The sequence below is a fragment of the Lynx canadensis genome, chromosome B2, assembly GCF_007474595.2.
Source record: "Lynx canadensis isolate LIC74 chromosome B2, mLynCan4.pri.v2, whole genome shotgun sequence".
Taxonomy (NCBI): Eukaryota; Metazoa; Chordata; class Mammalia; order Carnivora; family Felidae; genus Lynx; species Lynx canadensis.
The window spans coordinates 3,212,815-3,229,718 of record NC_044307.1 but is presented as its reverse complement, the minus strand read 5'-3'; the positions used below and the strand labels follow the sequence as shown (position 1 = coordinate 3,229,718).

The window sequence follows — 16,904 nt, the reverse complement described above, 5'->3', positions numbered from 1 at the left end:
CAGTGGCGCATCTTGGAGCGGCCTGCCCTTGGCCCCCATGAGCCGAAGACAAAAGGTGAGGGGAAGTCAGTTATGGGAAGGTCACCAGGAGAACAAGAATGAAGTCCGTCAGGCAGATTTAAGTTGCTGCCTTCTCTGTTGATAAGGGCCAAATGCTGTCTACTGGTGTGGCCGGGTGAACTGGGGAGACCCTGAGCCCTAAGACCTCGACCAAGCCCAGATCAAAGATGTCACCGAAGGCTCTTGGTCGCCTCATGAGAAAGAATTCAAGGGCAGACACAACACAGTGGATGAGAGGTACACTCGAGATGTGAGAGCGGGTGAGCTCAAGGGAGAGAGAGAGCACGTGTGAACCAGGGTTGAGGTTTCTATCAGTTATTGACAGTTGTTAACTAGGAGGAGGAATATTGATTACCTGGGGGCGGGGATTTCTTGGAAGCAGGGTTTTGGGCCTTTTCCTCCTCACTTGCTGGGGGGCTTCCTGTCCTGGCGCCGCCATCTTGGGCCCCTCCAGTGTGCTGGGGCTTTCAGGGGAGTGTGGCCAGACAGGCCTCTGACCCACCCTGCAGCTGGCCTCCAGGCATCCTCTTAGAGCCTACCTAACTGCCTGCTGTGACACTGGAATTAACCTTTCCCCTTCCTGGTAGAAAGGGAAGGAGAGACATCTTGACAAATCTACTTCCTGTTTTTAGAGGTAGAAGGGAAAGACCAAGAGCTTTTCTGGTCTCTCCTTTATCTCAAATGCCTTCAGCTGAAAATAAACCTTATGCCAGAGTGGAATATTCTGGGGTGGCCTATTCTGCCACCTTTCAATGCCTAATGCTAATATTTTGTTGGTATTTGTTAGTACAGAATTAGGTCAGTATTAATAAAAAACCTGAGGAGCGCCTGGGTGGCTCAGTTGGTTAAGCATCTGACTTGGCTCAGGTCATGATCATGATCTCACAGTTTGTGAGTCTGAGTCCCACGTCAGACCCTGCGCTGTCAGCTCGGAGCTTGGAGCCTGCTTCAGATTCTGGGTCTCCCTGTCTCTGCCTGTCTCCCACTCACGCTGTCTCTCCCTGTCTGAAAAATAATAACAAAAAGGTTTTTTTTAATTAAAAAAAACCTTAAATCTGCATTGTATTTCTAAGTAATACACAGAGAACGTGTCTAAAAATTTTAAGGCAAACTAAAGCTGTCTCTTTACAATACTTCTCAGTATTGTATCTTGACTCCATCACAGGATCCTATGCCCCTCGGGTCTTTTGCCTGAATTAAGACACACACTGGAAAAAAGAGCTTAAGGAAAACGTGGGACAAACGTCAGTACGAGCAGGTGAGCAGTAAAGGTCAGGTCTTGGGGCCTCGCTGGTGACATTGTCACTTTCCTCCAGTACTGCACCACTTACCTGCTGAGTTTTCATCTGGTAAGGAATGAGAAGACCAAATTCTCTGTCAAAAATTTGGTTAAGATGAACCTTTATGGATTTGTCCCGAATATTTGGTCAAGTGCACAAAGACATATATATTCAAGGTGATTGCAACATTGTTTTAGTACCAAATTTCATCGAACCTAAAACACTCACTGTTGTAAGTTAAATAGCCCATTATGTGCCAATAACCTGTTAAAAAGCAAAATTCAACCAAGTAAATCTGAAGATCTAACTGGCTTCGTTAAATGAAGATTCGTGAATTGGGCAGCATCTGAGGAACTGTATAAAATGGAAAGTTTTTATAGGAAGAAGGGTGGGGCAAGAAAGTTATAAACAAAAGAAAAGAAAAGACTGTTTCCGGCCAGAGCACCTTCCCTTAAGGGTAAAGTCAGGGGGTCTGATTATGCCGATTACCTCACCTTCCTTTGGAGGATGAACAGGCCCCTGAGACAGATTATACCTCTTTGGTGCTTATCAAAAATTAATTCATGTTAATTTTAGCCATTCTGACAGGTGCGTTTGGGAAAGTATTCTAAGAAGATAATGCAAATACCCAAGGCAGTCATTTACACGAAATGTTTAAGCAAGATCAAAAAAGGATAAGGAATTTAAAGATCAAGTCTAAGATCAAGAATGTTTAAGGATGATCAAGAGCAGAGGGGCCAAGGGGTGAAAGCGAGTTCACAGAGTGGTCAGAGGTCACAGGCAGAGGTCACGGGCAGAGGTCAGATCACGCCAAGCTGAGTTGTATAAACCATCCGAAATTACCATTCGAAGCTTCGAACGTGGGAGTAGCACAACCCGACCTACATTTTTTCCGGAAGTTCACTCACACAAGTGTATTGTGAATACAAAGTTCAGAAGTAAGGCTAGAAGTTGGGAAACCATTGCTGTAGCCTGCTGGAGAGATTTGGCCTAAAGGAAACAGTACAGAGTCATTAGGCATAGGATGTATTTGGCAAGTGTAACTAACTGAGTTTGCTGCCGAGGTTCGTTATGCACATTAAAGTACGTGTCTTTTCCATTAAAATTCTCTTGTTATGTACCAGTCTTCCTTCCTGGTACTTACAAATGAAGATTTCCTTTAAAAATGTAAATATCTCTCACAATAAAGTAACTTCTATTTTCAGACATTCTCCTGTATCTGCTGTTTTGCAAAAATAATCAGTTCAGAATAATCCTTACGAGAAAGAGGCACACTCAGCTACCCTTCAGCTGTGAAAGGTACAGGGAAAATACCTTGATTTGAATGAAGTTTATCTTGATCTATAAAAGTCAGTGAGTATGAGAAAACGGCCCAAATGGCATTATGTTTTCATGAACTAATACACTGTAGGTTTATAGAAAAATAAATACCTTCTGCTATCACTTTCAGAAACTATAAAGAGCCTGACCAACTTTCCAGATCGCTGCCCACTGCCAACTTTAACAGGATGCGTTGCCAGACAAAAATCCATGAAGTCAAAGAGGGAGGCTACTGGTTGGTGGGAATTTTACTGATTTTTAAAGTAGAGAAAGTAGGGTCTGTAAAATGTATTCCAATTAACTCATGTTGGAGAAATACAATTAAAAGCAAAAGGAGCGGGGCGCTGGGGGGCTCAGTCGGTTAAGCATTCTTGATTTCCACTCAGGTCATCATCTCATGGTTCTCACATCTCTCTCAGCACTGACAGCATGGAACCTGCTTGGGATTCTTGTTCTCTGTCTTTCTCTCTCTCCCTGACCCTATCTTCCGGCTCTCGCTTTCTAAATAAATAAACAAATAAATGAATAAATAAATAAATTTAAAAAGAAGGAAAAGAAAACAATCTTTTTATTCAACACACATTAAGCCAGAATACTATGCTCATCATAGGTAATCTCCTAAAGAGACTGCAAAGGCACAGAGAAACCTCACTTTTTTAGTGAGATTTAGTAGCTAAGTGGGTACATCCCTTTACATTAGATAGGTTTTGCAGTGTGGACGCAGGTAACAGCTGAACTTGGGTCCCTTTCCTTCTCAAGAAGCTGGCAAATAGAGGACTGTTTCCCCTGATGATTACCTTTCAAAGAGAGTAAGATCCTTGAGGAAAGTCCCTGAGTTAAGGGGCTAGCAAGACTTATTTAGCCATAAAAAGGAAAGAAATTCTGAAACAGAAAAAGGAAAATAGAAGGACTCTCAGGGAGAATTAAGCCTCTTATTTCCTATTTGCATTTGCCCTTGAACTAACCTATGCTATCCGTCCCTTTATAAAATATATAGAATATACCCCCCCTGGTTGAATGGGTTTTGTTTCTTCAAGTGTTGGGCAAGTGTTCTTTTATTGCCACATAAACGCAGAAAAGAAATTTAAATATCTTAATGACATTTTAAAATTATGTGTATTTCTTTTATAAAATTTAAATGGAATACTTTGGAAATACTGTAATGCAACATTTGCTAAAAGTAATTCATTGATATAAAGGGTAGCAATAAAATCATTGGATAGCAAGGGGATTACATGCTAGTGCTGAAAAAAGTGTTAAAATTTCGCAGAATTTAAGCAATAGTAAAGTTGTATATATATTTTTTTCAGCTAAGTATATTTTCATAAAGATTTTCGTAGAAAGACCAAAGTGTACTTTTTTCCCCCTGCATTAGAATTTTTACTTGTTCACTAATGACAAATTAATTGCTCTTATAATTAATGAGAGCTTTTAAAAATTTTTCAAATGATATATTATCTAGGGAAAAAAAAAAAAAAAAACCTCTACTGAGATACACTTAAAGACCTAGATGGATGGAGAGATTCAGTATTTTTCAGGTTAGGAAAACACAGTATTTGCCATAATAAACGTATAGCGAAATGCTATTTTTCAATGTTACAAATATTACCTTCAGCACCGCCAGTAGACTAATCAGAGGAACAGTGAAAACTCAAGAAATAATTTTAAGTGAAATATTCAATATATGAACAACTAATTCCCTCGAATCAGTGGGGAAAATACTACGCTCTACTGGTTAGCTAGCTGGTTAACTTTTTAAAAGTTAATTCTCTATACAAGAAACCAAGTCTGGATTATTATAGTTAAGATTATCTTAATGGCTCTCTTCATTATGAGTAAAATGTAGTAGGAGCTGCTGTTGAAACTGAAAACTGCTACACCTTTGCTGGAAGAGAATTTAGCAATACACCTGCAAGATCTTAAAATTCTCTGTTTTACTAGCACATCTTGTTCAACATCTAGGAAGTTAGCATTTGAGCATTATTCCCCCCGTATAACCTTACAAAATGCACAGTCTTACACACATAGTTAGCAAATGCATGCATATTTGTAGAGACATAAACGGAGTATTTTCTTCCCTGTGCTTTTTAAAGTGTATCCTCTGCAGTGTTAAAGTTTCGTTGCTTAATGAGGATGGGGTACGGCACACGCTACACGAGAACGAGGGGAAATCGCCCGGCTCCTGGGTGTAAAGCGCTCCGAGAACAAAGGAGGCTCGGGTTTAGGTCCCTCCTCCAACCCAGGCGGACTTCCCGCCGCTGCCCTTCCGGTTCTCACTCCGGTCCGCAGAGGTTGCCTATAAAAGAGAGCTGCGCGCTCTGGCTGCGTTCTTCTGCTCTCAGACTTCCGGAAGATGTCAGGTCGCGGCAAAGGCGGGAAGGGCCTGGGCAAGGGGGGCGCCAAGCGCCACCGCAAGGTGCTGCGCGACAACATCCAGGGCATCACGAAGCCCGCCATCCGGCGGCTGGCCCGGCGCGGCGGCGTCAAGCGCATCTCCGGCCTCATCTACGAGGAGACCCGCGGGGTGCTCAAGGTGTTCCTGGAGAACGTGATCCGGGACGCCGTCACCTACACGGAGCACGCCAAGCGCAAGACGGTCACGGCCATGGACGTGGTGTACGCGCTCAAGCGCCAGGGCCGCACCCTCTACGGCTTCGGGGGCTAAAGTCTTTTAAAGGTTCCCGTCGCTTACCAAAAAGGCCCTTTTTAGGGCCCCCAAGTTATCGTTAAAAGAGCTTTAGTGCTTATCTATAAACGGGTGTCGGTAGAGCCGTTTTTAAATGCGGCTTAATGGTTGTTTCTGCCCGGGGAGTTAAACGTGGCCGGAGGATGGGAGTTGAGACCCAGCGGGACAGGACCTGGGCCCACCGACCCCTTTTCACTGCGTGGTGGCATTGCACGGCATCTGGTTATTTTTGAATCATAGCTTAGTCCAAAGATTTTGAGAAATCTGGAAGCGTCCGGCCTTAAGGGCCAGGCCCACACTAACCTAACCTAACACGGATCTTTTAAATACATTCCTTCATGTCAGATCGGGAAGAGGCCAAGCAAAGTAATGTTCCCCTTAACAGGAAACTTGTTTGCAGAGAGCTCTAGAAGAGAATCTATCTGTCCTCTTGCACTGTAGACCACATTCATGATTTATCCATTCCTTTCTCTGTTGGAAATTTAAATTGCTGTATTTCCCTCCATGACCTAGCACGGCAATGGGCATTGTACTCGGCTGTACGCCTTCTCCTTGCTTATCTAGGAGTGGGATTGCTCACCAAGAAGATCTGTGCATATTCAACTTGACAAGAAAGGCGCAGCTTGCTTCTCAAGGTCGTAGTTTGGGCTACATTCCCATATTCCACAAGTACCGAGAGTTCCTGCTACCCCCCCCCTCCCCCGCCTGCAAATCCTGCTACCCTCCCCCCTCCCCCCGCCTGCAACATTTTGCTAACGGCAGACCAGATTTTTGCCTGTCCGCATTTGCTAAATTGTATCTCATGTATTTAAATTGCATTTCTCTGATCGTAACAAAGTTGTTTACTTTCTTGCAAGATTTTTGGCTATTTTGGAGTCAGGCCTAATAATGTTGGGTTTATATTCTTAGGAATTCTGGCAAATGATGCCTGTTCGTACAGGAGTTATTTCCCTCGGTTCCTCAAAGAAATGCAGGCACAAGTGGACGAAATTTAGGCTGCTCATGGCATTATTGGGCTTGGAGATGGAAACTTTTCTGAAATTACTGGCAACTGATGGTCCTACTCTCTTAGTAAGCCATGATTGATTGATGGCCCGAATGCCTAAAATTTGCAAGCCATTATGAAAGACAAAAGGTAGAGTGAAAGAGAAGAAATCCTGCCTATAATTTTTCAATTTGTGGTAAATACTTTCCCTGGACTCTCTCACGTAATCTTGATCGGTTTTATTATTCTCCTTTTAAAATGGCAAAATAAAGGCACTGCCAGCCAAGTCAAATAACCAAGTCACAAATATATTCTATAACACGAACCTATAATGTTTTTAACCATTCTTCTCTGCTTAGCGCGGCTAGAGAAGCCATCACCAAGAGTCGGCTGTAGTCCTAGTCCCATGATGAAGAAATGGCAGACGTGTACCAGGACAAGTACAGGGACAGCTCGTGACTATCCCAATCTGATCGTTATTCCGATCTCTTCTACAGTAGATCCGATTGTGGGCCTAAGAAAGTCACTTTTATCATCTCTATTCACACAGATTTCATGTTCTCTCTGGAGAGCACATAATTCACAAAGTTCAGATCAGTGCTCTCCTACAGATGGGCGAACAGATGCACAGACTTTAATTTACTCAAATCAGTAGAGGCACGAGATTCCAACGGTTACTTATATGCCCTTATTTCCCCCCATTATACCACCTGTCCCTTCTCTCTCTGGCAGTATGACAAACCAGTAAGCTAGCCACATTATTGCGAGCCCTTGTATTCCATTTCTTTACTCAGGAGAAAAGGTAAGCTTATCTTTGCCTTGCATACCTCTCCCCCAGGGTGGTCTGGCACTGTCCCGGCCCCAAATGGGCCGGAGAGGCCAACTTTTTTTTCCCCTAAGCTGGATGAAAGCACTGCTCTACGAATCTAACGTCCCCTCCGGCACACAGTGTCTTTCTAATTATATCGTACCGCCTAGGACACGCGATAACCGGAGGTAAAAGGCTGGCTTTGGAAGACCAGTGGGGACTGAACTCACCAATAAAAGCAGATTAGAACGCCTAACGGAGAAAAGTCACAAGACAATAGGCTGTTAGGATCGACAGGAAGCCACTCCTGCTCACAACCAAAGGACCCACATTCGCGGTACAGCCAGGAATCATTTTTAGTTCACAGAACACACGTATACAGACTTGCGTTACTCTCCCGTTAAGGGGCATACTAGAATGTTTGCTGCAAACCCGCAAGAGTCAACTCACAGCACATCCGGTTTCCTTCCGGCCAGAGGCAGTTACGGGCACAGTAGGCATTACTCACTGCAATGGAATCCTCATGGTTGCCTCAAAGAAACCGCCTGAACTCGAGCCTAGATTCTAAACATGTAGTTACAGCTCTGATATTGACAGGTTAGTGGCTCTTAAAAGAGCCTTTGGGTTAAATATTCTTACTTGGCAACTTTACTTCGCGCTGGTGTACTTGGTGACGGCCTTGGTGCCCTCGGACACGGCGTGCTTGGCCAGCTCCCCGGGCAGCAGCAGGCGCACGGCCGTCTGGATCTCCCGGGACGTGATGGTCGAGCGCTTGTTGTAATGCGCCAGGCGCGACGCCTCGCCCGCGATGCGCTCGAAGATGTCGTTGACGAACGAGTTCATGATGCCCATGGCCTTGGACGAGATGCCGGTGTCGGGGTGCACCTGCTTCAGCACCTTGTACACGTACACCGAGTAGCTCTCCTTGCGGCTGCGCTTGCGCTTCTTGCCGTCCTTCTTCTGCGCCTTAGTCACCGCCTTCTTCGAGCCCTTCTTCGGCGCCGGGGCGGACTTGGCTGGCTCAGGCATGGCCGAGAAAAGACCTGACGCGCTGAGACGAGAAATGAAAACTATACTGCGGGCAAAGCGCAACTTGTCCTTTTTATGTAGAAGCCCTTATGCAAATAAGGTGCAAGTTGCAGTCCTGGGTCTGATTGGTGACTAGTCAACTTGACGTCAGCAGTTAGTTCTGCCCAATCGCAACGCGAGACTCCCAAAGCTTCATTCTCATTGGATGAAATAAAGCCACCAGCTTAGCCAATGCAAAGTCTTCTTTTTCGCGCTCAATAGGGTTATAAAAAGTGCTGGCCTGGTGTTGGCTGCGTCAGGTACACTCTGTGCATCTGGGGTCGTGATGTCCGGACGCGGGAAGCAGGGCGGCAAGGCTCGCGCCAAGGCCAAGACGCGCTCGTCGCGGGCCGGGCTGCAGTTCCCGGTGGGCCGCGTGCACCGGCTGCTCCGCAAGGGCAACTACGCCGAGCGGGTGGGGGCCGGCGCGCCGGTGTACCTGGCGGCCGTGCTGGAGTACCTGACGGCCGAGATCCTGGAGCTGGCGGGCAACGCGGCCCGCGACAACAAGAAGACGCGCATCATCCCGCGCCACCTGCAGCTGGCCATCCGCAACGACGAGGAGCTCAACAAGCTGCTGGGCCGCGTCACCATCGCGCAGGGCGGCGTCCTGCCCAACATCCAGGCCGTGCTGCTGCCCAAGAAGACCGAGAGCCACCACAAGGCCAAATAAGGAGTAAGGTCGGGGAAGTTGCCAAACAAAGGCTCTTTTCAGAGCCACTTAAGCTATCAAAGAGAAAGCTGGTGCACACTATCTGCTGTGTTTCTTGGTGAGTGTTGTAGGGTCTCGTTAATCGTGGGAGACGAAGTGTCCATTCTATGGGCGATAACTACATGTAGTCTGACCTACAGGAAGGACAAGCTGGAGATAAGGGGTAGCGGGTTTAGGACAGGCTTGTCCAGAAGTTTCAGATGGAGCCAGTCAGGCAAATTCCTGAACCCATTTTGATTACGTTATCCGTTACCAGTTTTAGGCGGCCAAAAGTACCGGATGCAGTGACCACTTTTCCAGAAGAAATTTAGCTGTATGAATGTACTAGAAGAGTTCTGGAAAAGGACACTCTGATTCTTAAGTGCTCTAAATTCTCAGGTGATGGAATTCTTAGTGGTCTAACCCTTTTAAGATTTCATTCCGAAGGTAGTTAGTCTGACTTACTGGTTGAAAGTACACAGAACTTACTGAATCCCGCATGGGTAAACCCTTGGTCCTATTTCTTTGGAGCCCATGTGTTCATTTGATTCACTCTTCCAGCAGCTCAGGACCCAATAGCGGATGCAACCTAGGAAATCTGCCTCCGTGGAAATTACTCCAGTAAGAGAGACAAACACAGAATCATACAATAGGTTAGGTGTCAAATATCTTGTGCAGAAAATAGAGCAGCTACACAGCATAATGGGGACCCCTATTTTAGATCGAAGGTAAGTGTAGATAACTTCTTTAAAGGTGTATCTGATCAGAGACCTACGTTCATCTAAAAGAGAGATGAGCCAGGTAGATATTAGAGGAAGAGAATTACAAGTGGAGGGAACTGAAAATGCAGAGGCCTTAAGACAGAACACGTGTGTGGCATTAGTTGGGAACAGCCAGCAGGCCCAGAAGACTACGGTGTTAAATAAAGCAAGCGGGGGGAGCATAACGTAGGACTTTGGAGTATGTGGATTAATGTGGATGAGTCATCAAAAGCAGTAGCAATCCTGATCTCTGAGGTAATAAATTTGATAATACAAATCAAAGTTGTCAAAATCTGTGGACTCCCACCCACTTAAAAAAAAAAAGAGAGAGATACCATAAAAGTATTAATTTGTCGTGTGGTCACAAACAGCGATGTTAAGAGCGCACGGTTTATAATTCAATACACACAGATTTGTTTGCTGCTGAATGGAAGGAAGAAATATTCCTCTGTCCAGATTTCTTCGAGCCGGGCTAAGAACTCGATTGACATGAGACGGATTAGGAGGAGGAAAAAAATGTTTTGTGACGTGCGTGGGGAGGCCCAATAATGAAACTGACACTTGAACAGACTGTAAAGCGGGCAGTTTTCATACACTTGAGACAGACAAAACAAAAAACAAAAAAAACAAAAAGTGAGGATTTGACAGGGTAAAGAAAACAGATGTTTGGGAATCTTAATTAGTAAGAAATTTTAAGTAAAAGTTGGGCTGAGGTAGTCGATTGGTGAGAGACGTCACAAGGCTTGTTACTCTCAATTCACTTTTTCTGGTGATAAGTGGTCTTTTACTTCTCCGTCCTGGGAGGTGACCTTTCCTAAGGGAGATGTTCCCTGCTTCCCGGGGGACCGAAGATGGTGTGAGGTCCTCGCACCTGCTGCTTCCCAAGAAGCTCCCATTCAAAATAGTCAATACGCCAAAGAGGTCCATTTGGGGCGGCCTCCCGGGGCCCCCACACTAGTCCTGGTCTTGGCTCGCGGGAGCCCTACTGAATAAAGTAATAATAAAATGCCAGAGACCCAGGACAAAGATTATGGTGACAGAGCAACGCAGGTGAGGTTCTCCGGGAGCGGATGCCCAGGTGGAGTCTGGGTACAAGATGTTATTAAGGACCAACAGCTGTGACAGGAGGAAGAGGAACTAGGACCGGACAGAGGGTCAGACCGTGCCGCGGGCCAGACAAACGTGGGGGCACAGACCCCTGAGCCGCCCGTCAGCGATGTCCCTCACTGGGCAAAGATCCCCCCGGCCCAGTGTGCATGGCCCCGCTTTGCTCTGTGCGGGCTGCAGGCTGCCCTGGACGAGGGCGCGGCCTTGAGCCGGGTCAGGTCCTGTCACTCGGGCAAACCCTGAAGTTGCTCGGCGGCTGTTGTAACCGCACTCGCTCTGCAGCTGGACAGCAAGGCTTCCCCGGAGGGGGGTCTGCGCCCCGCATTTGTATGTCTCTGACATACGTTAACATGCATGTAAACTCTGACGGTGAGTAATGTCTGTGACGGTGTTTGTAAAACTTACTTTTTAACACATGTGGCTGGTATCACCTCTTTACTTTCATTGGGGAATTCAAAAGGGATGTGGTTTCTTTTTAGAGAAATGAGAAAATCTACAGACTTTATAAAAAAATCTTTACTAATGTTGTCTACTCCCGTAAGATTGTATTAGATGCTTGATTCATCTCAAAGGGAAAGTGATATAAAACAGTTATAAGGACTACAGGGTGGGAGGAGGCGGGGGGGCAGGCACCTGGGGGGCTCAGTCGGTTGAGTGGTTGAGAATCTGACTCTTCACTTCGGCTCAGGTCACGATCTCATGGTTTGTGAGATCGAGCCCCATGTCAGGCTCTACACTGACAGCACAAAGTCTGCTTGGAATTCTCTCTCTCTCTCTCTCTCTCTGCCCCTCCCTCCCTGTCTCTCTTAAAATTAAATAAATAAACTTAAAAACAACAACAACAACAACAATTATAAGGACTACGGAGGATCTTCCACTGGCCCTCCCTCCTTCCTCTAGATCCAGCCAATCACCTCGCTCTCCCGGTACTGGGAACTAATCCAGCCTTACACCATGATGTGGAAGCTTCAGAATGAACAGTTGAGGCCCAAAGGGGAGGAGAGGGAGCCTTTCAAGAGAACACGGAAGGGAGATTCCATACAGACCACTCTGGGCTACAGATGAGGTGGGTATTGTTCTAATTCCAACCCAGAAAAGAAATGCCATGGGCTGAGTGTTTGTATCTCACCCTCACCCCCTAGTTCTTAGGCTAAAACCCTAAACTCCAATGGGATGGTACTAGGAGGTGGGACCTTTGGGAGGTGACTGGTTTCCCATGAGGTCATGAGGGTAGAATCCCCAGGATGGGATTAGTGCTCTTATAAGAGCGAGAGGGGGGCACCTGGGCACCTGGGTGGCTTGGTCGGTTAAGCGTCCGACTTTGGCTCAGGTCGTGATCTCACGATCCGTGAGTTCGAGCCCCGCGTCGGGCTCTGGGCTGATGGCTCAGAGCCTGGAGCCTGTTTCCGATTCTGTGTCTCCCTCTCTTTCTGCTCCTCCCCCGTTCATGCTCTGTCTCTCTCTGTCTCAAAAATAAATAAACGTTAAAAAAAAAGAGCGAGAGACCAGGAGACCTGCCTCCGCGCAGCCCACAGAGACATCACGTGAGCACACAGTGAGAGGATGGCCTCTACCAGCCGGGAAGCCAGCCCTCAGCCGACATTGATTCTACCGGCACCTTGATCTTGTGGTTCCTAGACTCCAGAACTGCGACAAATAAATGTATTGCTGCGAAACTGGGGAGACCCTGGGCTCTGGGGCCTCGACTCAAGCCAGACCCAAAGGAGTCCCGGAAGGTTCCTGGTCTCGTCAGAAGGAATTCAAGGACAGACACGCTGGTTTCCCACTCCTTCCTCTTCACTTGCCCAGGGGCTTCCTGTCATGGCGCCGCCATCGTGGGCCCGTCTGGTGGGATGGGGCTTCTCAGGAGTGCGGCCCGGACAGGCCTCTGACCTTCCCCACAGCTGGGCACGGCCTCCTCCGTGCTGGCCTCCAGGCTTCCTGTGAGAGCCGAACTAAACATCTGCTCTGACATTGTTATTTAAGCCGCCAGCCTATGGTGTAGGCTCCCACAGCGTAAGCCAAGAAAGTACAGTGTGATTCAATCAGATTCTCAATTGGTAAAAGATAACTCTGTAAATCAAGATATTATCTACCTCAACACAGAACCCGTACGTAACTGCCCTTCTCGTAACTACCTGGTCTTCTGTACTTTGGTCTAAAGTGTGCAAACCTCGGTTGAGAAGGTTCGAAGGGACATGTTGAAACATTTTAGCAGAGGAGTGGCGTGTAGATGGTCAGATTTGCATTAACAAACGCCAGATGAGGGGCGCCTGGGAGGCGCAGTTGGTTAAGCGTCCGACTCTTGATCTTGGCCCAGAGGGTCGTGATCCCACAGTCCGTGGGTTCAAGTCCTGCACCAACAGCGCGGAGCCTGCTTGGGATTCTGTCTCTCCTTCTCTCTGCCCCTCCCCTGCTTGGGCTCGCGCCCGCTCTCTCTCAAAATAAATAAACAAGCTTCATAAATATATTTTTTTAAATGAGGAAGAATGAAACTAGGTTTCATTATTCAAGTCATGTTTACAGTAGTCGTTTCCTGAAAACGAGGATCACAGTTAATACATCCTTTTCCTCGTTCTATTCTTTATTCCTTCATCACACCTATTACTAGATGGAGTTGTTGTAACACATGGGGTATAGGGAACAATTGTAAGGTCAGATCTAATGTTTAATATCAAAGCAAAATATCTAATATTTATCCCCCAAAGTAACTACATGATTCAGACAATTAATAATGACAAAATCTCAGAGATCTACGTGGTTATGGATAATGGGGATGCTTGACTAAGGACAAAAGAATATAACTTTATACCAGGCTGACTTTGTTGACGTTGCTTCACTTATCGGGGAATCTAAACCCTATGTGTGCTGTTAATTTTTTTAATGCTTATTTATTTTTGAGAGAGAGAGAGAGAGAGCGCCCACCAGCAGGGGAGGGGCACAGAGAGAGAGACAGAATCCAAAGCAGGCTCTGCCTTATTAGCTCATAACCTGATGTGGGGCTTGAACTCATGAACCGTGAGATCACGACCTCAGCTGATCAGATGCTCAGTAGACTGAGCCACCCAGGCGCCCCCCATGTGTGCTATTTTCAGCACCTGATAGGAGTTCTGACATTTACAAGAATGACTGACACCTACACTCACAACCGGCCATCGGCATATAAATTTAAGATCCCAGATCTCCCTTGGAATAACACAAAGGAAAATACCAAAAGAACTCTGAGGGCAAAACTGCTTGTGCAAATTAGTATCGTTTGACCCCTCAAAAGCTAACCGCATTATATTCATGGTAGAATTGCTAAACTAATTGGTATCTTTGTGGGGAAATCATTGCATCCCATACCCTGCTTGCTTGAAACATTTATGAATTAATAAAATTATCAGATCAGAATTAGAAAGCCCTGTCAGGGACGGGCCCTTCTGATTTGGCCTGGCACTCTCGCTAAATAAATCAGAAGCCTCTCTGAACATTCTAGTCAGTTTCCAAAATGTCCTTTCAGGAGATCAGTCTGCACAAGGAGATCGTATTCGGCTTGTTCCGTCCCTTTCCCAGGGGAAGGAATGCTGTGTTACAGTGATCTCGTCCCCCCAACCCCCTCAACCTCCCCACTCAAGACCTAACCAGCACCATTGCCAGAAGCAACTAGAGTCTCCTTTCTTCCTGGCTTCTCCTTTCCCTCCCATTGCCTCCCCCTGGCGGAAACTACCGAGAACTCTGCTGACAAAGGAATGGAAAAAAATATAATCTCTGGTCTTCTAGCCCTCGGGATACAAAGAAAAGCGTGAGGTGGGAACAGGGACACAACAGACACACACTCATAAAGCAAAGGGTTCACCATGCATGGCCTTCTCTACATCCACGACTTCTGTTCTGCTTTATTTCTTTCTCATAACACTCTAATCACAAGGGATTGTTTACTGCTTCTAAAATAGGTGATGGCTCTTCCTGCCTCAGGACCTTTACATGTGCTGTTTTCAAGGCCCAGAGTGTTTGTCCATCCGGTCACTCTTTGCATAACCTCCTTTTTTTTTTTAATTTTTTTTTTAACTTTTATTTGTTTTTGAGACACAGAGAGAGAGAGAGCATGAACGGGGGAGGGTCAGAGAAAGAGGGAGACACAGAATCTGAAACGGGCTCCAGGCTCCGAGCCGTCAGCACAGAGCCCGACGCGGGGCCCGAACCCACGGACCGCGAGATCGTGACCTGAGCCGAAGTCGGACACTCAACCGACGGAGCCACCCAGGCGCCCCAACCTCCTATTATCCTACTATTATTCTATGTCATTTTTCATAAAAAATTCATCTCTTGGTGAGGTATTCCCCGAATCCTGACCCACATTACGCGTTCTGCAGCCATTCGCTGTTACTAGACCAGGTTCTTAAACTCCTTATCAATTACCATATTTCACGGACACATATCTTATGTGCGTTTGTGTTTAACGTCTGTACACTTCACTAGCACGGAAGCTGAAAGAGGTCAGTGTGGCAGCTAGTGTTTCACCGGAAGAAGGACGCTCAGACTGAACACTTTGATATCGTTTCACTGGCGTGTGAAGAGCAGGGAGCAGGTTGTTAAGAAGTCACAAGGGACAGAGAGGCAGATCCACGTGGGCTGTCACCCCCCCCACCCTCCCAGCCCCAGAGGGCGATGGGAGGAAAGGGAATCCGGAGGCGAAGGCTGCTCCTTCCTCTGTCTAAACTGCCAAATCCGGCCGGGAAGCCGGAGGGCAGAGATTGAACTGATCGATTCAGAGCTCGGCCTCCCTGCCCGTGAGGGAGGGGGGAGCAACTGTCTGGCCTAGCCCTTCCCCTCGTTCCCCGGCATTTCCTCTTGTCCTTTCCCACGTGAAAACTCTGTATTTCCGACGTGGGAGGGTGACCTGGCAGCCCGTTCACCGGATAACTTCAGTTTGTCCAGAGACCCGCCTTAAATGTAACATGTTACCACCTTAGAAGGTGTTGGGGTAAAAAGTGAGATGAGAAACAGTTCAGCTGACACAACACAAAGCTACTAGGGATCCTGCTTCTGATCAGGAGGCTTCAATTAGCCATCTCACTTCCTTCTAAAACCTCATTCCTTATCACCCTGACCTCTGCGAGCACCTTAGCCGCATTCTTACACACATGGGGGTAAAAGCTACACCTTTGTTCCCGCGGGACCCATGTCCTTGGAAGCCTTTTTTTTTTTTTTTTTTTAATTGTTCCGCCACAATGTCTTTAGTGCCCAGGGCTGGTGGCAAACAATCCTTAGAAGCTTCTCTCGGTTCCAGTAGTATCTTTCTCGCCCCCATTGGATAACAGACACCCAATTGCTTCCTGGAAATTGGGATGAATCATCCCAGCGAGAAGAGGAACCCTTTTCTCTGCCTATTGGTTCAGTGGCATGGAGAGACTAAAATGCGCAGAGGCCGTTCTCAGCCTTTACATTTGTTGAAATTGACTAATCAATTAATTTGAAAACTGACAGTGCTCCCTCCTGGACACATTTCTCTATTGGGCATGAAGACCTTCAAGCCCTCAGAGCTGAAGTTCACAGGGGTAGGATACAAAATTCTCCTAATGGATTACCGGGTGTAACAATGAGAGGGGCCATTCTCACCTTGACCCCTTGATTCCCAGATCCGTGTATTCTGAATACAGAGGGCATGGCTTTCGGTGTTGCCCGTTGTTTTAAGGCACGGTTGGAAGGAACACCCTGTAGGACAAAAACTTGAAGATCCCCATCTCAGTTAGTGGCATAATGAGCTTCCGGAAGGCCGTTTCACAGTTCTATCAAGCCACTAGCTTCTGGGTGATGCGTGCACGTTATGACCGGTGAATACCATGGGCACAAGACCATTGACTCAAAGTATGTGCCCGACTTAGAGGCACTGCTTGGGGTTCCATGATGATGGGAGTGGTATCCTGTGGACCCGTGGGTGGCGGCAGGAGCTGAAACATATAAACAAGGAAAGCAAATTCAGGCCCCAAATAGGTGTCTACCTTGTAAAGAAAAATCAGTGCTTCCTCTGTGAAAGAAGGGTCTGGTATAATCAAATCGCTGACTAGTGGCCACTTGATGGAGCCCCGAAAGTGACCCGGTAAGGACGCTCAGCAGCGACCTCTGCCGTTGGCAAGCAGGACAGTCAGCAGTGAT

The 16,904-nt window shown here is 46.8% G+C and overlaps 3 protein-coding genes across 3 annotated transcripts; 2 read left to right on the top strand and 1 right to left on the bottom strand.

Moving 5' to 3' along the window:
* Positions 1–5,003: 5,003 nt before the first annotated feature.
* Positions 5,004–5,424, top strand: LOC115514835 (histone H4). The gene has a single exon (XM_030317025.1). The coding sequence runs from the start codon at positions 5,014–5,016 to the stop codon at positions 5,323–5,325; it is 312 nt and encodes a 103-aa protein (XP_030172885.1). The 5' UTR covers positions 5,004–5,013; the 3' UTR covers positions 5,326–5,424.
* Positions 5,425–7,778: 2,354 nt separating this feature from the next.
* Positions 7,779–8,197, bottom strand: LOC115514821 (histone H2B type 1-K). Its single transcript, XM_030317012.1, has one exon. It carries the CDS (start codon positions 8,166–8,168, stop codon positions 7,788–7,790), a length of 381 nt encoding a protein of 126 aa, XP_030172872.1. The 5' UTR covers positions 8,169–8,197; the 3' UTR covers positions 7,779–7,787.
* A 289-nt stretch (positions 8,198–8,486) lies between these two features.
* On the top strand, positions 8,487–8,913 carry LOC115514810 (histone H2A type 1-E-like). Its single transcript, XM_030316997.1, has one exon. It carries the CDS (start codon positions 8,494–8,496, stop codon positions 8,878–8,880), a length of 387 nt encoding a protein of 128 aa, XP_030172857.1. The 5' UTR covers positions 8,487–8,493; the 3' UTR covers positions 8,881–8,913.
* Positions 8,914–16,904: the final 7,991 nt, after the last annotated feature.

Bases quoted from the DNA above. Each gene is read 5' to 3' on its own strand.
- LOC115514835 (XM_030317025.1), top strand. From the start codon at position 5,014: ATGTCAGGTCGCGGCAAAGGCGGGAAGGGCCTGGGCAAGGGGGGCGCC.
- LOC115514810 (XM_030316997.1), top strand. From the start codon at position 8,494: ATGTCCGGACGCGGGAAGCAGGGCGGCAAGGCTCGCGCCAAGGCCAAG.
- LOC115514821 (XM_030317012.1), bottom strand. From the start codon at position 8,168: ATGCCTGAGCCAGCCAAGTCCGCCCCGGCGCCGAAGAAGGGCTCGAAG.